A 26,702-nucleotide genomic window follows, 5' to 3' on the forward strand; every position below is an offset into this window, starting at 1 on the left:
CTCAAAAAGAACGTGTAATTTTATTATTGCCTTGATGCAAAACATCACGTCCCATAAAAGTAATTAAAGTGAGTCAAAGCTGAATTCGTTCAAATGTGCTTAACAAAATGTCTGTGTTTCGTATCCAAGATACGAGAGGAAATATTTATTTAGAAGATTTGCTCATGCGTCAAATGGAAGTTTCAACCCCTTTGTTATCACTAACAAGGCAGCACATATAGTTAATGGAAACATATTGGAGGGTGATGGTGATAAAGAACAGGTAACTACAAAATAGTGGACATTCCTTGCATATTAGGGATTCCCAGGGTACATACGAGGAACACACACATTTCATTAATTATTGCTTGAGCCATGCAAGGAAGTTTTCATGTGCAGTAGATTGCTTTCTTAACTTTGCTTTGCCATTTTCGACAAGACATCTATACCTTCAATCAAAGAGAGTTTTTTCGAATTGTAAACGATTCATGTGTACAAAGAGGAAGTATTGGCTCTTGTGAAACAGTTCGAGAACCTGTTTGGTGTTGGCTGAGAGAGCAATGTGAATCGTTTGCTGCAATGTCAATAGGTACCGTGTGTTCAGTGATATTTTTGAAATTAGTACATTTGGAACTTTAAATGATGATATCAAATCATTGTTTCCTTTTCAACAATGCAATCGCTCGATGGAAACATTATGTCATTAAACGTAAAAAGTCCACAATATTATTGCAAAACACTTTGACATTCGAATTGTTGTTGCAGAAACAATGAAAGTAAGCATGTGATTTTCTTACATTTTTATTCTTATTCCTTATTTCTAACTTACATAAGTTTAGTTCCAATTCATTGAATATTATTGCAAAACACCCCGACATTGTTGTTCGAGATACAAACTGTGTAACAGATTTTTTTCTATTGTCATTCGTTGTTGTTAATGCTTTGAAATAAAAATATTACTTTTGAGTTCCAAAATGGTACATACTCTATATCTTTGATGTGTCTTCTGCAAGCTATGTGCTATTTTGACAGAATCAATAAGCCTTGGACTTATATCGGTGACAGTAAGCACTGGTTTCTTATTTTTTGTATTGTACGTTTTCCTTAACGATGTTAAACAGTTTCTTTAACAGGCTATCGTTTTTTCAACTATCACTAGCTAGCTACCATGTGCATGTTTCTGTTTGTAAGCTTACAACATTTAATAACTTAATGAACAAAGACTTTGGTAAACTCTCCACAAAATGACTGCGATGTATTTGAAAAAGCTGTCCAACTATGCTGTTATGATTTATATAATTAATAATTGGATCAACATGTTAATTGAAATTTATATAGATAAAAAAAAAACCCTGCACAAATATGAATAAACTGTACCATCAAACATTTAAGCTCGATAATGTTTATGCTGTAATGATACGTATAGTGAATGATTGAACTCGTTATCAACGTCTTATTTGAAATTTATAAAGATAAGATAATCCTGCACAAATATAAGTAAACTGTACCATCAAACATTTAAGTTCGATAATGTTTATTCTGTAATGATACGTATAGTGAATGATTGAACTCGTTATCAACGTCTTATTTGAAATTTATAAAGATAAGATAATCCTGCACAAATATAAGTAAACTGTACCATCAAGTATTTAAACTCGGTTAATGTTTATGCTCTTACAATAATCATTTTTAGCGTTTCAGTAAAGCTTTTATTATTTATTTGTTGATTGACTATTTCACCTCTATTTTATTTTCAGCCTAAGGTATCTCCAACGCTTTATCCACGGTTTTTGTGATTATTAGGATTAGCATGTGTAATACTAGATGGAATTTAGTTTTACAAGGATATGGGAGACCTCAAAACAAACATAGTAAACAGGATATTTAACTATCTTTCCAAAATTCACCTAATGAACCCTTGATTTCCATTCCCTTTAACTTAGCATACCACTAAATCACAATTCATTGGAAGAAGGTAAAAGGTATGCCATGTCACGCAACAAATGTGAAAAAAAGCAATGGATATGCATGTTTATGAATGTAAATTTGCCAATTTTGGTACACAGTTTTGCAGATAGATAATATGTTTCAAAAATTCCATTTCTATCTGATAACAAAGGCCACATTCACTTTCTTCAAGCTTGAATTTTGGGAGATATGCACGACAATCAAAGCTCTCGCCAAAGGGAACCTCTTGGACCTCTTTTTAGATGTGATTGTTTGCATTTCCAAAGTCCTTATGCAAATATACTATCTCTGTGTCACACATAAGTAACCCGATTAAACGCTTGTAGGTGTCTAGTTTTTAATGAACAATGCACTTGAATTGTTTAACGCTAGTCTAAAGCCGACAAACGATGACCTTCACTGCGTGCCATACATGAGAGTGGCTTCAAGAAAAATCATTAAAACTTAATTAATCCATTTTTATCTTTGTTCTCCAACTTTTTTCTTTAATACAAAAGTGAAAACATAAACGTAGAGCCAAAATGATTTCGTTCCAGTTCCTCTCTTCCATTCCTTAGCCAACATGGCCAATATACCGTCTTGGATAGAGAGCATGTGTTTCGGTGTTCAGCATAAAAATGAAGACATCAAGGGAAGAAAAAGGTCTTTCAGTGACCTAGAAAACCTGACTCCTTTCTGGAAATTTTTTATATTTGCAGAAGCCTTGATTCAACGTCTTTGTTTATCGCTGTTTCTCAGTGATTAACAATAAAAAACAGTCAGTCTGTGAAACGCGGACCGGATGACTGGGGTGGCGGATGCGGATGGCAGAAGAGAAAACGTGGATGTTAAAATGCAGATAGAAAAGTGCGGATGTAAAAAAATGACTTGAAAAAATAAATAAATGAAGTCAAAATTAGTAAAGCAGCGACAGGAATACTACTGTTTTACTGGAACCAGAGTCAACTTAAATCAGATGTTAACCGTGGTTGACAGATACAGAATATAAACCAGTTTTCCTCAAAAACTGGACCTCGACGCGGAAACTATAACTGGAGTATTTTATTGTGACACCAAATAATTCATTTCTTGTTACAATTCAAGGAGCGGGATCATAAGTAGCTCCTGCTGATTACTGTGCAGACAACGCACGAGACGAGTGCAAATATACCGCGATATTGCAATCTGGTTATTTGTACTATGGGAAACCGCGCGCGAGCGTCACGCAAATCTGTCACACTTTCCCGAAAAAAGTGTTTCTTTCTAGAAATTCTTTGTTTGTAACTATCAGAGTGGGAAAATAAATTTCTCAAGATATGTTTTGGCGTGTTGTATCACGGAATATTTTTTCTCGTTGTTTGTATTTTTACTCGCCCCACAGGCTCTTCAAAATACAGTACAACTCGTAAAAATACTCTGCGTTAGTACACGCCAAAACATCTCGTAAGATATATTTACTTCACGCACGTTTATTTTGTTGCTAAGGGGTGTCTCTCGTTATTTTGCATTGAATACCCTTTTAGACATTAGACAAATTGTTGATAGCTTTTTCGCTTTAGCGTCTATAGTCTTATTTGGTATTTAAAAATAAAAGTTAAGTTTTTCGTTTGTCTAACGTGTAGTCACGTGTGATGTAGATCGCGACGTTTCGACTGCATACTGCTAGTCTTCTTCAGGCGATGAGGTCGACTTGTCATGCGTGATCTTATAAAGCATGTTCCTCTGCTGTGATTAGTTGTTTTTCAACAGCTCTGATCGGTGCATTTCGATCCTTGCTGTCCACTCAGTAATTAGCTCCCTCGGCGGTCCGCTGTCGCACGGCTCTGCTGTTGTTGTGTTTTTTGATCGTGGGCATCCACGCTTCCGGAATTTCTATTCCACTATCCCTGTTGATGTTGTTAGGGTGAAGCCTCATATGAAATGCCTCTTTGACCCTGTGCGTGTAGTAATAAGGGTCACGATCAATAAACTTAACTTTGTTCCAGAGTGGCTTGTGTCCGGTGTTGTGGGCATGCTCTGAAACGGCGGAGGTCTCGGTACGGGCGAGTCGAATGTCTCGATCGTGCTCCTTAATTCTGTCTTGCATAGGTTTTCCAGTCTCTCCGATTTACACCTTGCCGCATTCACATGGAATCCTGTAAACTAAGCCATCTTGTTTAGCCGGGTCGAAAGCGTCTTTGGTCGTACTAACTGAGATCTTAGCGTGGTCTCTGACTTGAAAACAGCGCGTACGGCTTGTTGTTGAAGGCAACGGCGAACCTGCTCGGACAGACCTTTGACATAAGGTAAAACCGCAGTAGCTTTGAACTCGTTGGCGGATTCGGCACTTTTTTTTGGTTTTCCGGTCTTTTAAGTTTCTGCAAGAAAGAAAAAGGATAACCATTAGAAACCAGAACAGATAACAGATGTTTTTTCTCCTCGAAGATGACGGAGGGTTTTGTTACGAGACGTTTGGCGCGCTCGTAAAGGCACTTAACAATACCGCGTTTTACTGATTGAGGGTGGTGTGAATCATACGCTAAGTATTGTTCGGTGTGCGTGGGCTTCCTGTATACGCTGGTGGTGAGGTGGCCGTCAGATTCTCTTAAAACTGCGGTGTCTAGGAAGGCGAGTTTGTTGTCTTTCTTTGTCGCCATGGTGAAGCGGATGGAAGACTGCTGGTTGTTTAAATGCTGTAAGAAGTCATCTACGTTTTCGCGATCCAGGATGGTAAAGGTATCGTCCACGTAGTGTTTCCAGATCCTAGGCTCGTAGGATGATGTAATTATCGCCTGTTCTTCGAAACTCTCCATGTAGAGGTTAGCAATGACAGCGGAAACCAGACTCCCCATGGCGGCGCCGTCTTTTTGCTCGTAAATCGATCCGTTATACAGGAAGTATGTGGATCTCAATACGAATTTCAAAAGGTCAGCGATCTGTGCAGACGTTAGTGTTGTGCGGTCTGCAAGGCTTGGGTCGTTCTCGAGTTTCAGCAGTGCGGCTTGTACAGCGGCGTCGATAGGAACGTTGGTAAACAGCGATTCTACGTCGAAAGATACCATGATCTCGTTGTCTAAGATCGTCTCATTGCTGACGGTGGATACGAAGTGGGCTGAATTGGCAACTATGTACTCTGACTTTCCTGTTAAAGGAGACAAGATGTTAGCTAAGTAAGCAGATAAATCATGTGCAAAGGTGTTTACGCACGACACGATAGGTCTTAGCAGTACATCGGCCTTATGGATCTTCGGTAAACCGTAGATTCTAGGCGGCTGTTTGTGTCGGGGTCTGATCTTGTTGTAAACTGCCTCTGATAGATACCCGCTTCGCTTCAAGGTAAGCAGCTTTTCTACGAATATTTGGTATATATACAGAAAAGTTGTCTTATTGATTAGATGACTCATCCCCTGGTGAGTGAGGAATCACGAAACAGGCTTGTAGGGATAAAAGTATAGCCTCTCTGTTTTTCCCCTATCGCAACATATAATATATATATATATATATATATATATATATATATATATACATTTTTTTTCCAATCAGCGCTTTTCTATCTGCATTTTCCCATCCGCGTCCGCCATCCGCAGTCATCCGGTCCGCGTTCTTCAAACACCCAGCCGTGTCTTCATTTGCGGCTTACGTCTGACGTCTACACTTGATCATCAATCTTGTAAGAAGAGGCTTGTTAGTGAGAAGTTTATTGTATTCAATTTGGTGATTTTTGCTGCATCATGTCCATTATTTTTCGCTGTGTCAAGATTTTGTGGTCATACGTGTCCATATATGGTACATTCAATACATTGTGAACGAACGTTATACCGTTGATTGTGTTGCTTGGGGGGGGGTGGGTGGGTCATATCAAATCGTTTCTTATCCAGCTAGGATCAGCTCTCTGTACGCCAGCTCCATTTGCACCGTGTCATTTTAATCCCTGTGTGTTATCAGACTGTGAACCGGGCGAGGAATGTGTTCGATGTTTTGGTTGTGAAATCGCAACCTGTAGGCCGATTACACGCTGAAAAAAGTATTAAGACGTTGCCTCTTAATGCATGAGATCAAATGGCTATTCGTAGATAAAACAAAGCTCATGTAAACGCTGGCTCTTTATTTTTTTGTTTGTGACATGCTCTAAATAATATTTCTTTTTTTTCTTTTTTCTTTTTGTTTTGATTTGATCAATTTTTAAAATGAATTAATACAGCACATATTCAATATTTCCAAATCCGTTTCATCTCCTCCCATAATTCCCTAGAATCAATTAAGTTGGATTCTTTTGCTGTTGAAATACGTATTTCAAGTAAACTTAAACTGACTTAAATCCCACAGCAGATCGCAGAGAGAAAACCACTCAGCTATTTACAGGGCACAAGGCAATGAAATCGAGGATATCTAAAACAAATCCTTTGGGTGGTAGGGTAGGGGATTGGAACCCACAAGTTGGCCACTCGACCATGCAGCTTGCAGATATTGTACACAACATGATAAGTCTAGTTAGCCTGAAATCCATGCATGTGTCCCTTATACTTTCCAATCTATGACCTAACTTAAGCGAATGTTCCTTTCCATGGAGAGTTTCAAACTATCTCTGTTTGTGGAAGTCAGAGGATACACTAGAGCTTTTTCTCGCTTTTGTCAACACGACCTCTGAAATTTTTATAGGCTAAACCACTGCGAGAGTGCCAACAAATTCCTTTCCGGTACATCTTCTATCACAACTCTATCACTGGAAGACGCTTAATGTATCTCCTACTAAGATAATTGACTTTGATATTAAATATTGAAGTTCTACTTTAAATTTACAATTAGGCGTCTTTGTGCCAGTTACGTCAAACGCATTAATGATTTTTGCCGCGTCATGGACATTTTTTTTTCCTAACGCACACACTCTAAGGGTGAGTCACAGCGGATTGGCCCCAGTTTCACTGAAAACACGTTCATGATATGATAAAGAAATCCTTTACAAGTACTTTTCAATATCGAAAAACAGTATCAAGGAAAGTTTTTGAACTATTGTTATAACTCCGTTCAGTATTTCAGATATTTTTGATAAGCATTAAATGTAGATGATTTTATGCCGGTGTGAAGCCCACAAACTCTAAAATTCACAGCGCTTTTCCTTTCAATTGGAAGCTTTGCACATCATGACTCAATTTTCAGCCAAATTAATTTGAATGGATCGTTTTTTTATTAGCTTTTAAGGAAAACATTTATTTGCTACATTTTTAAATTTCCACCACAAAAACGAAGACATCACTCCAAAATGCATCTGAGATAAAGAGCACTGAAAGAAAATATGTCTTTTCGTAACCCTGAAATTGAACTTTTTAAATTTGTTCATCTCAAAACTTCATCAATCTACATAATTTACAAGCTGTCTATAGTTCATTGCAAACTGAAAAGGTTATGTTTATATCTGCTGCTTTAAAAGCGGACGATTGACGTCGGTTCATCAATATTGATAATAGAGACATGAGGAGCAAAAAATGACGATTAACGATTTTTAAGCATGTAATTTTTGCAGCATCATGGCCATTATTTAATTGCTCTGTTAAGATTTTATAGTCATATATATGACAAATTCAGTTTCGAAGTTGGTCATTTAAAATTTTTATTCTCTAAGGTAGGCTGGGAAGATTTCTGCAGTTTACGATTTTACTTCATTTACCCAGGTGGGTAGGGTACATTGATACATATCTTTCTCGGCCATATTTTTCAAGAGTGAGACCATGGCTTGGTAATGTACCGGGATTTATTTTCACTATATATGTGCGTACACTTGAGACTAAACTTTGTGTACGATTTCTTTTCTCCAATTAGGTTCCTTTTTCAGACGTCGAACAGTATCAGTGAAGATTCCAAACCATGAAGGTCTACGTGGCTGTTCTCTTAATGTGCATCATCTGCTTTCAGGCTCCACAAGTGAGTTAAGATTGAAAAAATGGCATTATGTAAAATTCATGTTACGATTCGTCAGGAACAAATCAATTTGGAGATGCTTGTATCCGATTGTTTCAGTTTGGTTTTTAATCGCGACTAGTGGTTGAGGTTTAAAGAGTCTTAAACAAATTTAAATAGTTTTAAATTCTTAAAAACACGTTGATCACACTTTTTTATTTCCCCGCAGGTTCTCGGAGCTAGAATAAAGAGAGGTATGAAGCAACCATATTTGCAGAGTTCATTACTTCTTCGATATCAATGAAATGGAGGAGAATAGAAGTTATAGATACGCCGGAATCTCTATTTACACTCACAGAAATTTTTTCAAGCTTCTCCTACATTTTAACGCGATTTTCTGATTCAGTTTTCAAATAAATGATTTCCATCATATCTATGGTTCAGTTAGGAATTCAAGTGTTCAAAGAAAAAGGAAAAGTTCGTTAATTGTTGTTTGACTATTTGTTTGTTTGTTTTTCCTGCTTATTTTTAGGTAATCGTTGCAGCCTAGGTTTACCTGGTTCATGTTCACCCGCCGGTCCTTGTAAAACAGCACACTGCCCAGCTGGATATAAATGTTTTCCATGTTTAGACTGTGCTAGCTTTGTTTGTAAAAAAGTACAGCTGCATGGCTGATGAGAAAACGATATAGCATAACCGGACAGCGAATGATGTTGGTCAATAAAAGCGAATAAAATTGAACTGAACTTTGATAGTATTGATCAGTTTAATCTTTTCTCCTTTGCCTCGCCACTTCCCTTCCAAAAGTTAAGTGAAATCCATTGCGGAAGTGATTGTGAATGTACTACGTAAAAATAAGAGTATGTTTTTCTTAAGCACCTGGCTAGCATGGCGCCAGAGGCAAGCATAGCAATTCAATGATCCTCCCTTGTGACAAAGGGGATGTTTCTCTCGAGAAAGGTTGACAGTTCATCCAAACGAGTCAAAAATTATTTTCGTCCAAAGAAGGCCAAAGGTTTGATGGTAGAGAGAAGGCGAACAGGCCAACTTTAAATCGCCCTCACGATTTCGCAGTTTCTTAGCGCAGAATTCCGCACGGGTGCTTCCGAGCATATTTTGGTTGTTATTCTCGATTGGTACTTCGCTGTATTGGTACTTCGCTGTTTTTTTCCTAAATCACATCAGGGACAGCGTGTGACTGTGTGTTGCTTCATGGTCGTTATGTTTCAATTTCATTAAAAGTTGCACTGATATAAAGCAAATGAAATTTGATGGTAACCTCGTGACCCCTTGTTCAATATCAATGTGGGTATTGCCAAGTAATATAAGTAAGATAAGTAATACAATATAATTCTGAAGTATGGCTGATATTGACCATAAGAAAATTTGTGACGAGCAAGAAAGTTAAAAGAAGGTAAAGCTAATATAAAGAGAAAATATATACCTCTTCGGTGCGCTAATGGATACATACAGGAGGTGATCATAATTTTATCATTCTTTTCCTTGTTAGAGTTCATATGTCAATTTTAAAGCAAACGCTTTTAGCAGTTGTAGCTTTACTTTTTCCAAGGATCAAATTAGTCCAGACGCTTTTAAAGGACCAGTTTTTTCTGTTGGGAAATGCCAAAATATCATTATTACAATTCTAGTTTTCCTCTTGTCATTGTAGTTATTAACTGAAGATGCCTTTGACAACCGAGAAGAGAGGTCTTTGTTAGCCCGTCCTTGAAAACTAGCTTTGTACATCGATATGCATCAAACGCTCGCTCAAAGTACTTTTCCAGCATGCATTTAAAAATATTACTCAATTGAAAAAAAGTGTTGAAAACTAACTACCCTGAAATGACGTCTGACGTCTGTAAATCAACAATGTGTGAAGAGAAATGGCAAGCAAAACATATGAACAAGGAATTTTTAAACTGTAGTCGGTGTCATTGTTTATTGCTGAGTCAAGTACAGTTCAGAGGTTCTTGAAGAATATATCATTCCAGCCAGAGTTCAGTACATTAACGTCAAACAAACTGATAAGTGAGTGGGATATATTAATCAAACGTATTTTCTTCATTTCGCTCTCTGTATTTAGATCTTTTAAAATCCTCGTATGTTTTAAACTCTCCTGAGAGAAAGCAGAAGGAATTTACGCTTACGTTGCTAAGTATTTTAAACTTTTGAAAAGGCAGCAGTCATTACAAGATGAGCTTCAGTATGAAACAATGACAAATTACCAAAGGATAATAAATTAAATGCTAATCACCTCAATTAGACTGACCTCAATTAGAACGCCCGGCACCGTCGTGTTCCAGCTGATGGATGATTTAAAATTAACTGTGTAATTTCGTTGGAACTCGATCTATGCGGTTGAGAACAGTTCATTTATCATTGCAAAGCAGAATTAATGACAAATATTGAACCCTTAGCCAAATAATACAAGTATTACTAACAGTAAATTGTACTTTATGATAACGTGTAAATCACACCTGCCAGAAGGAAGAAAATACTCAGGTTTTTTCTTAGCTAACAAATGTGAACCCTCAAGGCTAGGGTGCAAGGCAACCCTTCCAATCTGTAAGTCTGGCTTTAAGAATTTAGTAACCTAAGAACACCAGTGTTGCTTTTTTTTTTTCTATTTGATGCGCTAAGGTTCTGCTGTTCACACATTGGTTCGCTTAAGTCAGTAGCAAATAGGCCTACTTTAAGCTCTGTTCGAGGCTGCAAAGGGCTCTGCTTGTCAGACATGCACATCCAGACAGATCGCAGAAGGTTTTAGGCTGGCGTGTTTTCGTTTGAATTTACTGAGTAAAATATTTTGGTGGGTTGGGTGTCTGTGACTTTTGTATTTATTTATTTACAGGAGGGAAGATAGCTTTAAAGTTTTCATAAAATAGGAATACTTCAATTTCCTTTCATTTCATGTTAATTTAATACCTGCCATGTTTTTTCTTATGTATTTGTATATTTCCTTATTTATATTTGTCAGTTTAATGTGTCACAAGAATCACGTTTGAAGCTTCACTCAGACAGACTCTTGACGTGCCCACGAAGATTCAAGGAAAAAAATATTCAAATATTAAAAAGATAACGACTACTAAGATGAGCTACTTTTCCTGTAGATTTCTATAAAAGCACAGGCACGACTTAAGTATCTCTTGATAAAAAACTGATCAAACTGATAGAATTATGAAATGTAGATTTGTATATATGGTAGATAGGTTGAAGGATAAATGTAATCAAGTAACATAGCCTGCCATAATGGAAACAGAGATCTGAAAGACACCAAAATCCACCGACACTGTAAGGCACTTTAACGAGGGTATAAAGGAGATGGCGAGTTAGAATCTGGGATCAAATCTTTTCAAATAAACTAAGAGGTTTTGAATCATAAGACACGAACGACGGGGATAAACATTAAGGTGTAAATAACGTTTAATTGCACTGAACGCATCTTAAACAAGTTATGTATGCGCATTTCAAAGGTCGAGGAATTATTAACCAGCAAGTCGTGCAAAATATGTAAATTTCACAATAATCATCAAAACATGTTTAAAACGTCAAACGAAGTAAGCTCTGGGTATTTATTCATGGCTATCGCAATCAAAAAGAATCTTCCACAGTATCCCATGCCACCAAATAATGGTACCAGCTACTGAGGCCACTTAAAAGCTTTCACGTTTGGGCGTTTGTATCGACAACAGTTGAAATATATGATCGAGATAGTTGCCAACATCTAAAACCTCGTATTCTTCGATGAACTCTAAGGGTAAGGTTTTGTCCGATCAGTATTTTGTTACACATTTTAAATTCAACTTTGTACTTTGTATCACTGAAGATGACAGAAGAACTGTCGAAACATGTCAGTTTTAAAAAGTACCGTTCGTTTTCTAGTTTGGTAGCGCCAACAGTGCCATCAACCCGTGGCTGTTCATATTCTTAAGCAGCAAGATCAATAACGAATTTAAAAAATTGTGTGCAGAATGAGCAGCGGGGCAGCTCTTAGTCTTGGTGTCAAAACGCCAAATACCCTCTCACGACCCGGAGAATATTATTGTCTCTGTGAAATAATGTAACCTAAAACGTTTCACCGCAATTCGATGACCATATGAAAATGAGACCTTCTTCAAACTGATCAGATTTAACTAACAGTGAAACTGCAAAACTTGTAGATTTATACAATGTCAGTTCGTACAAATGGCGAATATCTTGTAGGATAAATGTGATCACACTGAAAAGCTTGCTATGATGGAAACAGGGACCTCAGTGAAACACGCCAAAAACATATCGAGTATAACATCAATGAAACGGTGAGATAAAATCTGGGAGCAAACAATTCCCAATAATTGAGTGGCTAAGAAGTATAAGACATATACAACGATCGAGAAGTAAATAAGTTAAACATTAATTTGCACTGAACATATCTTAACCAGGTTACCCTGATGCTGTGCCAAATGCATTTATTCCAGGAAAAAATTTCAAGCTCTCTTTCATCCGAAACCAACAACAACATTGATATAACAAAAGGATAATATTTGGGTTTATGTTTGAGGGATTATGAAAGAAAAAACGAATTTACAGGGCGTGAAATTAACTTTTTTTCTGATAGCCACTTGGCTCCTAAATTCTTCAAAGTGGTAGCCAATTCAAAAAAAGTTGGTCGCCATTTTCAAAGACAAACAAAATCTTTCTTTACGCTGTCAGCGTTCTAGATAGACCCTCCAAAATTAAGTTAGGGAAAAGATCTTTAACGTGCTACAAAGTGGACACTAGGATGGATGATATACAACGTTCAGGCTCATCTAAATCCAAGATGGCGTCTAGTTGTCGATCGAGAAGCACGTGCTACGTTTTAGAAACAAACTTAATGAGGAAGTTTGCCGCGGATTTATCTTTGCAAATCTTTTTAATTCACTATATCTCTTGGTAAGGTTATGATGAAACGTTCTAGTCGCCAATTTGGCGACTAACTTTCAGGATTTGGTCGCCAAAGTGAAAAATTTAGTCGCATTGGCGCCTGTATTAGGCGCAATTTCACGCCCTGAATTTAAGATTTCAAGGCAATCTTTGACAATAAAATTGGCTCCCCGACATTTTGTCTTCGATGATTAAAAAAACTGCATGAACACGTTCAAAGTCTCTAATGACTGGCTGTAGCGGACGGAGGGATCTAGAGACATTCCATCGTTGCTCCGAACGCGATATTTAGATAAGACTTTATACTGAAACCAAGTAAGCCACTCGTATCGATCAAAGCTCTTTAATTTCTTGATTTACTTGATTACGTAAAAACTGAAAGGATAATTACAACGAAAAGCCTATTACTATAATTCGTACAGAACATCGATTGTACAATAACAACGCAAAAAGGGGGCGTATCACGGTACTAGAAATTCACAAAATAACACTAATCACGAGCAATAATATAAGAGAAATACTATAACTAAATACATTAATACGAATTACAACTACAAATCATACCTCTTTCTCCAATCTTAACTCTTTTCTTTCGGTTTCTTTCGAGTAATCAACGCTACTATATTCACACGTGTTATCTCGTCGCTCGATCAAGAAAACTGATCTGCTGAGCTATTTGCACCTCATAAGCCAACGGAAGTCACACAATCATGGTTAACTATTACACATTAATCATAACACTGGCAGTTAATAACACACACTGACATAATCTGATCTTAATCCAGGTGATATATTTCTCTTCGATATTTCAATACCATCTACTACAATGCAATCACTTTTGATGTTAGGCTTTCACAAAGGTGCGACCAGAATATTACAACTCCATTTGACATGAAGCAGAATGCAATCTTAATATTACCGCTGAACGAATTGTTTGCTGTGTTTGTCTCGGTATAGCTGTGTATAGCCCTGTATTCGACTTGTATAGCTGTTTGTATGTCTGTATAGCTGTGTATAGCTCTGCATAGCTGTGCATAGCCCTGTATAACCGTATATAGCTGTGTATATCTCTGTATAGCTGTGTATAGCGCTGTATAACTCTTCATAGCTGTGTATAGCCTTATATGGCCCTGTATAGCTGTGCAAAGCTCTGTGTAGCTGTGTATAGCTATGTATGATTGTTTATAGCTCTGTATAGCTGTGTATAGTTGTATCTAGTCTTCTTTTGCACTGTATGTGTAGGATATTATAAGTGAAGTATAGGACATTTTATGTATGTAAAGTATAGGACATAATATGTATTGAGTGTAAGATTCAAACGTGCGTGACCGGTCACGCAAGTGCGTTACCCTCGATTTAAATTTTAACCTTAATCTTCATGTGACTCTTTTGATAACGCCTTTAAGTTCTAGTTTTTCAGTGTATTATATATTCAGTGTTGGCTTTCGTCACGGCAAGATCTTGTTTTCAAATCATCGTTTATTTTACTCCACCCGTTCACATCAATAGGAGGAAATATTTGTAAGTCGTTGGTCTTTTTTTTTGTTTTCATTTCGTTTGTCAATTTTCTTAGATCTATTATAATTTATAGTCGTAATTATTCCTTTTAGTCGAACCATCATTTCACCTTTTCATCGATTACATCAATTACATCATTTACATCATTTTTACCTTCGTCTTCAACGTAATCGGATGCGTTCAATTTACTCGATTGATTGTGAATGTGGAATAAATTTTCCTTTTAAATTCATCTCTTGGTTGGAGTCCACATTGAGGACATAATAATTCCCCATACATGACCTACTTACTTTGCAATAAAGTATCACCGCTGACCCAACTTGATAGCCTGCATAATAACCGTATTAATTTGTAAACAATGATCTATGTATAATTTCGCATTGTCCTAGATATATGTGAATGAAAAAGGACGTAAATATTTCCGCATACTCTAAATATCTTTGTAATTGGATGAATATATATGTGATTAGCTCCAAACTGATACGAAACAATGCTATGCATATATTCATCATAGCCTTAAATATTTCATTTACAGCAAATATTTGTTGTTATATGATATTGTCCTATTGTTATATAGCACCCCACACATGCTTGTATATACTTCACTTAAAATGAGATCACGTGACTGAAAACAATCTATTAATGGCGCTTTACGGTACAGTCTGTGTTTAGAAACAGAAAGTCCACGCTTACTACTTTATCACTTTCCAGTCTAGGTGAAAGTCACCGTCGGCTCGAGAGAAGGCATTCGTCATCTTTTCTTTAAAACAAATTTCTTTGAAAGTGAAGCAAAATTCTTAGACCCTTGTAGTCAGCTTCATACAATTTGTACCAAGAACAGATATGCCGAAGTCATCCTCGAAAGTGTTTGGGACACTTATATTGACGATCTCTCTCATTTCACTGCAAGGGACTTCTTCACATCTTCAGCAGGGTATTGGAAACATTCGAAAGCTTTTGGAAGCAGATTCAGATGAAAATCAACAACAGGTTAGCCTAGTAGAGCTGCGTTAACAGTAAAGCCTATATTCGCGCAATTTCAATAGACCTCAAAATATTCTTGTATACAGGAAGATATGAGGGATGAAAAGTAGAACGAATTACGGTAACCAAGTGGTATTCAGCGATCGTGTAGCCCTACTAAATGAATATGCTTAGTAATGCTCAGCTTATATTAAATTTAATCCATATTTCCATTTCGAAAGTAAAACATCACGGAGTATTTCCTTTTTCCTTTATTGTCTTATGTTGTTAATCTGTGGGGTCAATTGCCAATATAGAAGTTCGATCCTGCCTTTTTACGTTAACCTTGCACTGGGTGACTGACTTGCACTGAGTAACACGATCACCTGGTACATAATTTTGGACTGACAAGTTGTCACGAAATTAATGGAACAACAGATTTCCTGTATTTCAAAAATCCTGAATATTCATGAATATGTATTGATGTAATGCAGCATAAGGATCTCGTACCAGATAAAATATGAAATCCCTCAACATAACACGCTCAAAATCTATTTTGGAGTTGAGCTAATTGGCTGAAACCATTCTCATCAGTCACAGGAGGATGAGTCATGCAATTATCTGCTCAGTAGTTCTCATATTGAAGTTCTGCAGAGGAGGATATTAGCAAACAGGTTGAATGATCAGAAGTTAATTAAAGAAAGATGACATCATCTCATACCAGCATCAGACAAAGAAAAAATCTTGTCCGGCACAAGGAGTCGAAATGCAATGGTAGTCTGGTAACCATTGTGTTGGATAAATTCTAGTGACTATTGGCCAAACTCACCAAGGATTTCTTTATACCTCAGTGCTTTGTACCTCGGTGGTAGACCATTTGATCACAAAAGCAGAAGTTTCAATCCTTATTGGGGCTAGGCTTTTGGTTTCTACTTTATCCCTGATACTAGTAGAGCAAACAAGAACATTTTATTTATTTATTATAACAACTTTATTTAAATAATAACATATAACATATTATTATTAAAAAAGGGTTGTAGAAGGGAGGAACTTAATCCTCGTCATAAATCATACCCCAGAACATCTATCTCTATTCAACATCACAGAGCTCAAAATGTACCATATTGATTCTTTATAAATGGTTATGTCTTGCTATGGTGCTGTAGCTGACTTAAAACTCTATTACAGCAAAAAGGTGTATTATTTATTTCATGGTTTTTCAAAAGCTCTCTATTACCAACTTACTGACTATTTTTATTGGTTCCTCCTTTACTGACAGCATTGTTCTTCTGTGCATGGCATAAATAATTCATACCGCTGCCAGTTTGTCAAGTCGCATCCAAGTTGTAATGAAGGATCTATACCCTACATGCAGATTGTTTACTGTTGGTTTTCAAGTAAAGTTTGTCCTCTTGCCTACTGTTTACTTGTGAGTACTTTTACTTTTGCAGCACTACTGTAAATTATTATAACATTATCAGGGCATTGGCTAGCTCTCAGGAAAAATTTAGTCTCAAAGCTGTAACTGGTCGGCATGTGCTATTATCTAAAATAATTTTGAAAGACAAAATAATTATTTAGTGTATATTGCAATTTTTATAACTTCTTTTTACTAGGGTATATGGCTGGTGTTTCTATTCATCACCCTTGGACTGACAGCAGATGACTAGTGAGTTGGAAAACTACTCTCTTTAGGTTGTGTTATGTTGACCATTTCACATCCAGCAGTCAGACCAAGACAAAATTTCTCTCTAAGATATCAATACCAAGCAGACATTTGAGTAATGAGAATAAAGAAAAATATAAATTTTTAATGGGATTAGCATAGATTTGTCATTTAATTCTCAGAACTTCAATTATAAGCAATGTTTGACAGATGGTAAGGAGAATTACTAAGTAGATCTTGGGAGTGAAAGGGTAAATTGTAGTGAAACCACAGTGGTCTTGAACTTGGTTGTAAGTTTGACATGGTGGTTGGGTTTCTGGTGTTGATGACTTTCTGTGAAGAATTACATAAAAATTTGTTTTACAATATGCTTTTCACATTCATATCTTTGTAATTATATTCATATCCTTGTCTGATGTTTAGTTGGAAGATGTGTTCAATCAGGAGATATCCTTCAATGATTTTTATAGATAAACTTTTTTTCTTTGAATAAACTTAATTTTGGGAAATTAATTGTACATGGACTGTTTCCCTTGCAGCCTCTGTCCATCTTTAACAGTGATTTCTAGAACTTTAGGAATCAGCCAGAACATTGCCGTATCCTTTACTCAACCTTCATCTTTATCTCTCTCAAAATTAATCAGGCTTAAGCACGTAAGCCTGCATATACCACAGTATTAGTCAGAGTAGTATAAATGTACTGGTTGGAATTCTACCTGGTAGTTAAGGTTTGAAAAGCTGGCAGATTTAAAATGGCGAAAAACAGTTCAAGTTCTCAATGTGTTTCTCAATTTTGTTCTCAATGTGTTTGCCTGATCGTCACTTTGGGCCTCTCTCTCTTCAACTCTCAAATGATAGAAATCTCAAACTCATTATCTAAAGTGAAGTAGCTCTATGGAGGCTTTATCTATCTTTTTTGGGGTTAAAGCTAGTAAATAGCTTCTTTTAAACTACTTTTTACATGCCCAAAGGACTGGGAGAAGCCCAACCACTGAAGTTCACAAGAGTTTCCTTAACAAAGTTACACACTCCAGGGAGTTACATTCCTTGCTTTTGGCAATGGTGCCCCTGACATCTTTAGTTCTCTGGCAGGTTTCACTCAGAACAGAGATCAAAGTGGAGTACAGCTTGTGATACAAGCCCTCTTTGGTAAGCTGCACAAAATCTTTAGCACAAATCCAACCCAAGGATGACCCTTGATTTGATTAACCTTAGGTTATAGTTTGCCTCTATAATTATGTGCTTCTTGTCTTGTAATTATGAAACATCTTATGAAAGTTTGTGTTGAAGTTTAAATGGATCTCTGGTCAAATTGATTTTGATCTAATAGACAGTTTTATACCTTTGTCCAGGCTGTACTACCAATGTCTTTACACAAGGAAAAAGCAAATTGAACAAGTTTTAGATGATATTAAAATCTGAATTAATTTTAAACTGCAGCATATGCAGTGTACCATCGATTGTTTTGCTCAACACCAAAAGGATGCAAGAATCTACAGCTGTATTTTAAAGTAATGTAATAGTACATGCTTATGGTGCAGGTTTAATCCAGATACTGTTTTATCCGATCAAGTATATTCAGTTGATATGGACTGTCCCAAAAAAGAAAAAAAAAATTAGTCCCTTGGCGATAGTTGAAAAAGTTAAATCTTTGAACAATATGAGTGAAGTCATGGGTAGAGTTAAAAGTATTCTTTTAAACCGCAAGATGAGAGTTTTCTTTTAAAGCTCAATCAAATGTAAGTAAATCAGATCTGAAAGGAGACACTGAATTACATATCTGTAACTTTTTCTATTGATCTTATTTGTTCAGGTGCTGGTATTTTTGTAACAACAGTGGTTGTTGGGGTAATATCATTTATCTCAAATGACCTTACCCTGACAAACCGTCCTTTTACCAGGGACGTATTATTCTACTTGGGTGCTGTGTCATGGGCTTTTATTACCTTGTACAGGCAAAAAATTACAATGGCAGTGGCAATAGGTAAAATATCATTAACTTAAAGATATGGTGAAAGCTCCAAGATAAGTATTATTAATAACTGAACATGAAATAATGATCATGTCATTTTTACTGCTTGTTTTATTGTCTTACAAAGTTTTTTAAACTTTAAATCTGTTTTATCAAAGGTGAAAACCTTTTAAGTTAAAAAAAATTGCTCTAAATTTTCTAACCAAATTTAGGGAAAATACTGATGTTAGCTGTATGCTCAAAAAGTAGGATTTTTGTTGTGGTGGGATTTTTCAAGACTGTTGTACCTCAGGCATTGTAGTTCCTGTTGTTTTCATTTATTCTTTGTGGCCAATGGCTTATGGTTATTTCACCATCTTAAAGAAACTCTTGAACTAACAGCAATCTAACCCAGTTTATCTACCTCTGCATCAGTTAAAAAAGAAAAACATTACATTTAATTTTGGAAATGCAAAGGAGTTATTCTGTGATACTGCCTAATGATAATGAGTCATTGAAAACCCATTTGTAATATGTTCACTCTCAAGATCTAATTGTTAATTCACCCCTCTGGCAGTGTAAAATGGTTATGAGAATATAGTTTTAGAATGACCAAATAAAAACCTCCACCAGACAAGTTTGAGTATTCTCACCACCAGTTTGCTGAAAACTGTATTGATATCATGGGGAGAAGTTACTTGTTGATCACTTCTAGGAGTAAAAGAGCTCAAAGAGATTTACTCTAGCTTCACTCAATTGTAATCTCTCCCTTATTAAAAAGGTTTCATAGCACTTTATGTTGTGTACATCGCTGTGGTTATTATTGCACGCTACATCTACCAGGGGTGGAAAAGGAAGGCAGTGCAAGTGGAAATACAACCTGATTCAAAGATAGGTTTGTTTTCAACCTTTTTATCACCCATGGGAGTACAGTCACATTTTAAATAATATACATTATAAGACTGATTACATAAATGTTAAATAAATACCACATATTTATTTGTATGCGCCTTGTCTACTTTGCAAACACACCCCAAAAATTGTGGACATATTGATTTAAATTGAAAATTTCCATTTTAATGAACAGCATCCAGAGGAGAATTATTTGACACAAGCAACTCAGCAGGAGCAAGAAGACAATTGGATACTGTGAGAGATGCTAATGAACACTCCAGCTGGGCTTCAAGTGTTAATTCACAAAAAAATTATGTCCCCCGCAGAAACATTTCTCTTACGCCTCATAGTATGATCTCAGGTACTGTTACAGTGATAAAGTTACATGCAGCTCAGCCTCACAATAAAATTACCATTAGTTGTGGGTAACAAGCAAAATTTGACATGCCTAATGGAAGTATTTTATGTCAATTCAGTGGTGGTATCCAATCCATTGGCAGTAGGAAATAGGATGTGAAGCAATTAAGCCAGAGCCTATTGTGGTTTTGTAGCATGAAGCAACCAGAACTATAATTGCTACTTCCCAGGGATGGGGTTATCATTCAGGTCAGGCTCAGTTTATCCACCTTCCCCCTCCCACTAACATGTCATAAGGTTCCCCTGACAGTCTTTTTGGGCAACTGTTACAGTTTATACTTCTTGTGTGGAGAGAAGCTCTGAGAGTGAAGGGTCTTGCCCAAGAGTGCATGCATTTCATGCTGCACCACAGTGCACAGTGGTGCAGCATGAAATCTTCCATATATACATAGGTTGAATTTCATAATTTCTGAAGCAAGTGTATGGCTGGGTCACACAATATCTGCCTTAAGGACATCAAAGAAGACTTTTCTGCACTCAAATATCAAACTTGTACTTTCCTCTTTTTATAGGTGCCCTGATTTCTTCTGAGAATACCCTCATAGCTCCAGCATTTCAAAACGCCCCAGCCCTTACCAGGCAGTATTCATCCGATTCAGGTAATTGTATAGCAAGTGTTTATTTGTTTTAAGCACTGGGTTAGCTTCCCCTCACCCTTTAATACCTGGGAAAGCCATATGTCATGAGATGCCGTTACATGCTCAATATTTTATCTTCTTTCTGAAATGTTCACAACTAAAAGATCATTAAAATGCATAAAATCATAGCCCTCTTCTTTGTAAGACTTGGTTTACCACTCCTGCAACCTTTGGAACTTTTTTTCTTTTTACGGTTTTGTCAAGGTAATATCTTATAACAATCAATGCTCTGAGAGCTTCTGAGTTTAAGCTATAGTTTAGTGGTATACCCTATATGTACGAGGCAAACGAAAAATTTCAACGTTTTTTATTTTTCACTTAAGGCACTTCTCAGTCTTTCCGTTTCCTCCTTCACAACTGCTGGTGTCATTTATTGCATACCTCTGAAAATACCTTCAAAATGATATATTATACGTGGTCTAATTGTTCATCGTTCACATTTTAGACAAATTTGGCATTTCCCACGGGCAGTGAAGGGGTTAAAGTTCATACACTGGTCAACTACACTTCCCTAACTTACCAGATGCTCAAGATAATAAACAGCATGATGCAAAGAGATTGAATCATGGTCCACTAATGTTAATAATTTTCTCCTTCAGAGGAAGATTTTCCTCTTTTGGGAGGTAAACGGAAAATTAGTGCTTGGAGAAAATTTCTCTTTGGCCTGGAACCAATTGACCGGGAAGAATGGAACAGGAGTAACTTTTTCAAGAAATGCTTTATGGTTTGTAAGGTAAGAAATTTTTATCTGTAATGCTGTAACTGAGATTAAAATTTGACTCAATTTTTGGTATGGTGTCAAATGAGCATATAAAAAGCAAGAAATGGACAACCCTCCCTCTAACATATTATCATATGAATTCACTAGGTAAGCACTTATTTATTCAGTAAGATATTTTCTCGATGATTGCAGGCTCCAGCAGTATTTTGTTTGAATCTTACCATACCAGTGGTGGATTATGATGAAGAGGAGCATAATTGGAATAAATGGCTGAATGTTTTACATTGCTTAACAATGCCTGTGTTTGGTGTCGTGGCTACAAACAGTAAGGATTTCTTATCTCACGATGTTGTCTCACGAAAAGATCACTTATGAACTCAATGTTTCTTACTGCATAACTTCCCGTTAATGAGCAGCTATAACATCCTGGGGGAATTTTTCATCATGTGGCTCTCTGCCACCCCTCCCGACTTGTGAATTGAGGAAACTATTAAGAGATGTATTGTCCCCACTGAATAGGTTTCTTCCACAAGATACAGACCCCTAGCTAAGAAAAAGACTAAACCTTAAAAAAAAAAGAGACAAAAACAGGGCAAAACAAAACAAAGAAAAACTAGCGAGCAAAACAATTCCGTCATGTTAAACTCTCTCTTTGAAAAAAATGGTAATTTTTTTCTTTTAAACAGAAGCTATTTTACAGGATGAACAGGGCTTACGGGGAAACATTTTTTTTAACACGGTGAAATTTTAATATTTAGAGATCTTTCGCGTAACGAAAACTGGAGGTTTATTTTATTAATAAACATGCACTGATGAGATTTTTTTTTAAGATTATAGTCATATGATTGGTGGAAAACTTCCTGCCTGGGCCCTGGCTCTCTGCGCTGGACTGGTTCTAGCTTTGATTGTTGCTATGACAACAAAGAGTGAAAAGAGGCCTCGGGGCCATTCGGTAAGAACTTTTAAATGTTGCTCAGGAAGGTATTTTTAGAGACGTCTGCATGTTAAGAAAAATCACATTTTTAAAGTTGTATAATTCAGGACTTTTTATTGATAAAGATCAAAAGTTTGGCAAGATTTCTTTATGATCCATACTTTGTTACGCATGCAGTTATTTGATAAAAGCAAAAAAACAGTGAAAACAATGGCTTACCTCCGAGAGTAATGCTTTGTTTTAGAACAACACGGAGTCATACGGAAATCTTTCTGAATTTTTCATTAAACAATGTGTTGGAAGGATTTCCACTCTTGATCGCTGTTTTGCACTTCGCCGACAGATGTTTTTAATCAAGCATTTTTTGTTTATTTAAGATAAAGCATTTTTTTGTTTGCGTAAGATATCAGGGGCTGTCAAGATTAGTTCATATAGGTGAGTTGGATTAAGAAAGCGGCAGTAGGGAATCCGAGATCAGGTTGAAAGGACTTTGCTTTATTCGAAAAGTGTGTTTTCTGCCTTTGTGCAAGGACTGGTATAATATCGCGTTTTCAGCGGGATAACGTCTTGCAGAATTGTGATTATATCAACACTGTACGTATTCTAAAAAGCTTTTTGTCGCTTCTGTTTTTGTTATAACCGATATAGGCGATCCTCACGTGTATTTTTTGCTTTCAGTTGACTAGCAAGCGCGTGTGCAAGGGAAAACTCGCTGAATAAACTAGTTATAAAAATTGGTAGACCCCGAGGACTTTTTTTTTCCTGGTGAATCTTTAAAATCAGTAGTAGTACCCAAACCCGTGGTGCGAAACAGTCGCATCCTAATCATCACTCCTGATCGGTAGATTCTGGCAAAACGTTAATAAATCAGTTTCAGTCTTCTCAGGTATAGATACAGCAATATGAGATTTAAAATCGATCACTTACTAGTCTTATTACGTTATTGAATTTCTCATCAGTTGTTTGCCTATCTGGCGTTTGTGGTTTCCGTGGTTTGGATTTACATCACAGCAAATGAGATTGTCAACCTTCTCAAGGTATAGAAGACCTCTTGTTGTCAGTTATGCTTTGCGAATTTTGGGCGCCCTATTTGACACCCCGATGTAAATCTTATGGGGCATTTTCTTTAGACTTGCGACTTTGATTTTGTTTCCATTCTTTGATCTGTAGATGTTCGGTATCGTGCTTGGTTTAAGTGATGCAATTCTTGGTCTTACTTTTCTTGCATGGGGAAACAGTTTAGGTGGTAAGTTTGGACTCTTCCCTTGTTCTTATCAGTTCCTGTTTGCTGAAATCAGTTTAGGAAATCATTTTACCTGCATACATACATACAGTTTTATATAAACTCGAAGTTTAGTCTATCAGCAATATCCTTGTGTCTTTCACATGTATGAATTACTAATTACTACAGAATTAAAAGAGAACGTCCTCTTCAAAAAAAATTAGAACAAACAAACAAATAAGAAATACAGAAATAAAGTGACATGGTCTTTTTTCTAGATATCGAAAGTTCTACCAATAATACATGTTGATTAAATACTAAGTAGTAACCCTTGCGTTTTATTTTGTTACATTATTCTCATTTCATCCTCGCAGATTTAATATCAAATACGGCCATGGCAAAGCAGGGATTTGGTCAAATGGCTGTATCAGCCTGCTTCGCAGGTCCTTTGTTAAGTATCCTTTCTGTGATGAGTGTGAATCGTTGTCAGTGTGTTGCTCTAGACGCGCAAACGCTTTGCGAGCTTGGGAAATTTTGTCAATGTTAGATTTTAATGAGTTCTTCACCCATCAAAGAATTATGAACCTGCAAAGATACCACTACAGAAGCACTAGAAGCGACCCTTGTATATTTTATGATTCGCTTACGCGTGAATGAAACGACCTCAACAGCTCCTCACTCTTACGACATGTGTAGTGGATTCAAAAGTTTCTTAGTGAGTTGTCAACAGCGCATGCGGCTTTGGTATCCTACTAGACGCATTGGGACTCCTTCCCTGTGAAAACTTGTTCCTTGTCTACGGATTCAGTGCATTTGCGCACACATTAATAAAATGGTATAGTCTCATCGGGGAAAATTTGAAGCAACATTGTAATACGTTTGAATATAAATGTTTCCTGATCATTTATTTAGATATGTTACTAGGTATTGGTATACCATGTACTTACGTCACTGTAACAGATAGTCAACATCTGATACATGTAAGTACTTACTTTACTACTCCAATAACTTTAAGTGTCGGCCAGCAGTTACGACATTCTGCATCATCGGTGTAACATTGCTCTCGTGCAAACCGTTTTACAAACCTCACTTTTCCCCAATTTTTCTCCATTATGTCATTTTTTATAGTTACATCACCAAGATAACCAATACATAATCTCAGCTGCATTTCTAGCTGCCAGTCTCAGCTCGTCTGCCATCTGTATTCCTTTAATGGGATTCAGAGTGCCCCGGATGTATGGCGCGTATCTTTTAACACTGTATCTGGCCTATTTAGCAGTATCCGTGGCAACAGCTGTTCAACATGCTCATCATCAGTGACGGCAGATTATCATATTTCTTAGAGTGACAATTTAGGTGATTTTTTTTAATCGTACCACTGAAGATATTTTTGTATTCGAATTAAGGGCTCGGTAAAGTTTGGTTAATGAATTCTGTCTGACAGGAAAGTTTTTTTATCTAGGATAAACGCTTAAGTTTTTTGTCAAACGAGGAAATGACATATCATGATGGTAAAACCTCAAGGAACTATCTTGGAACTTCTGAAGTGGGCCATGTAAGTTAACGTTTAGGTTCTTCAAGTATTACAGTAAAGTATTTGTCAAAAAAAAAAATATCTCGTGTCTAGAAAACTAAACATTTCACTAAATTTGTGTCGGACGGCAGCCTTCAGACTTGTCGTAGGACAAAAGGAATCGTTTTCATTCACTTGCTGATTTTTTAATTCAAATGCTTTTACGTTTTAGGATCCAGAATCATAAAATTATTCAATCATTATTTAGGTTGTAATGAATTTTTAGAACTTTTTTTACCAAAAGGTAATGTAAATACGGGTATTTAAAATGGCAGGTGCAAAATTATATCAGTGAATCACTAATAAATGTCAAAAGAAAAGAAGAATAAGTATGTATGTTAACTACAGAAATGAGCACAGCTTTAGTGATCTCTTCGTGATCACCCAAATGAGGTGGTCAGCGTAATATGGTAAATGAGTGTAGTTTTTTTTTTTTTTACAAATAATAGTTGTTAAAATGTCGAGATGATAAGCTTAAGTCAGAATTTTTAATATGTACTGGAGAATTCAGAGGTCTCCAAATAAATTTTTATCAGTTTTTGACGAAATGTATATTTTAGTGATGATGTCTAAATGTAAGGAAAAATTTGAGTTGACTTATTAAGGGTGAACAAAGTCAGAGAAAAATGTTATTAAACAAATTATAATATTGATTAAATAACGTTCTTAAAGAAGATTTCGTCTCAAAGAAAAACCGTCCCCCTCCCTATAGTAATGGTCAACGATATCCACGACAAAAGGAAGACAATCAACGAAATGTCAAAACCGACACAGATTAAAACAAAGGTTCATCAAGTGCTTGATATTCTTGTCTAATATAAAGATTTAGCCAGGCGTAAAAGCGGAGCTCGCGTTTTTTTTTGTTCCTGCACGTCTCAAGGGCACAACGCCTGGCCCCGGCTAGGACTAGAACCCTGGTCGTCCGACTCGGAGCCTAGTGCATTGACCTCTGGACTACTGGACAAAGCAGTGGCGTTGGCGTGCCTGCGGTACACTTGACCACGTACGTTAAAAGTAGCACCTTACAAGGTCGTACATCTAAATTTTTTCGGCTTGATGGGTTACTACTATTTTGTATAATTATGGGGCTACGCTCTGCTAGCTCCGCTATCAGTTCTTCTCTTTTTAACAAACTATAATTCTAAATTTGGTTCATCAGAGAGAGTGTCAGTGAAGCCCGTTTGGCGTTGGTTATAGGGATCAACAGACACCCCAGTTAATTTTTTTCTACCGCCCGCCCGCCTTTTCCGTCGTTACGACTACCTGATAGCTTTTCACATGTAAAGTTTAGTCTATGAGCCAACTGTCGCAACTAGGAAACCGTGTGGTTATAGTCAGGAAGAGGTTTCCTCGCGTTTGTTTTGTTGTAACTCGCTCCAGGCGTTCTGTTAGTGAAAGCGACCAAGCGTGCGAGAGGTCCATCAGGGGTCTGGCAGTAGAAATGATCGTACCTGAAATCCTGTGAACCCACCCGTGCTTGCATCACCCGCTGGCTCGAAA

At 36.7% G+C, this 26,702-nt stretch overlaps 2 protein-coding genes across 4 annotated transcripts; one reads left to right on the plus strand and one right to left on the minus strand.

Annotated features, from left to right (window-relative positions):
* Positions 1-2,991: 2,991 nt before the first annotated feature.
* On the minus strand, positions 2,992-13,554 carry LOC136277980 (uncharacterized). Of its 2 annotated transcripts, none has more exons than XM_066160999.1 (2): positions 13,270-13,554; positions 2,992-5,920 (listed from the first exon to the last, which is right to left on the minus strand). In XM_066160999.1, the coding sequence occupies exon 2, from the start codon at positions 5,307-5,309 to the stop codon at positions 4,125-4,127; it is 1,185 nt and encodes a 394-aa protein (XP_066017096.1). In that variant the 5' UTR covers positions 5,310-5,920; positions 13,270-13,554; the 3' UTR covers positions 2,992-4,124. The 2 variants fall into 2 exon arrangements, with proteins under 2 accessions (XP_066017096.1, XP_066017095.1); XM_066160998.1 differs by having other exon boundaries at positions 10,070-13,554.
* A 222-nt stretch (positions 13,555-13,776) lies between these two features.
* LOC131776488 (mitochondrial sodium/calcium exchanger protein-like) lies at positions 13,777-25,982 on the plus strand. Of its 2 annotated transcripts, none has more exons than XM_066160996.1 (18): positions 13,777-14,226; positions 14,935-15,213; positions 16,466-16,615; positions 16,803-16,855; positions 17,392-17,449; positions 17,887-18,001; positions 18,666-18,836; positions 19,585-19,698; positions 19,891-20,058; positions 20,627-20,713; positions 21,352-21,485; positions 21,666-21,798; positions 22,304-22,425; positions 23,367-23,444; positions 23,578-23,653; positions 24,004-24,084; positions 24,542-24,609; positions 24,758-25,982. In XM_066160996.1, exons 2-18 carry the CDS (start codon positions 15,067-15,069, stop codon positions 24,947-24,949), a joined length of 1,947 nt encoding a protein of 648 aa, XP_066017093.1. In that variant the 5' UTR covers positions 13,777-14,226; positions 14,935-15,066; the 3' UTR covers positions 24,950-25,982. The 2 variants fall into 2 exon arrangements, with proteins under 2 accessions (XP_066017093.1, XP_066017094.1); XM_066160997.1 differs by lacking the exon at positions 13,777-14,226 and having other exon boundaries at positions 14,863-15,213; positions 24,758-24,985; positions 25,092-25,982.
* The last annotated feature ends 720 nt before the right edge of the window (positions 25,983-26,702 follow it).

Source organism: Pocillopora verrucosa, chromosome 14 (genome assembly GCF_036669915.1).
Source record: "Pocillopora verrucosa isolate sample1 chromosome 14, ASM3666991v2, whole genome shotgun sequence".
NCBI lineage: Eukaryota > Metazoa > Cnidaria > Anthozoa > Scleractinia > Pocilloporidae > Pocillopora > Pocillopora verrucosa.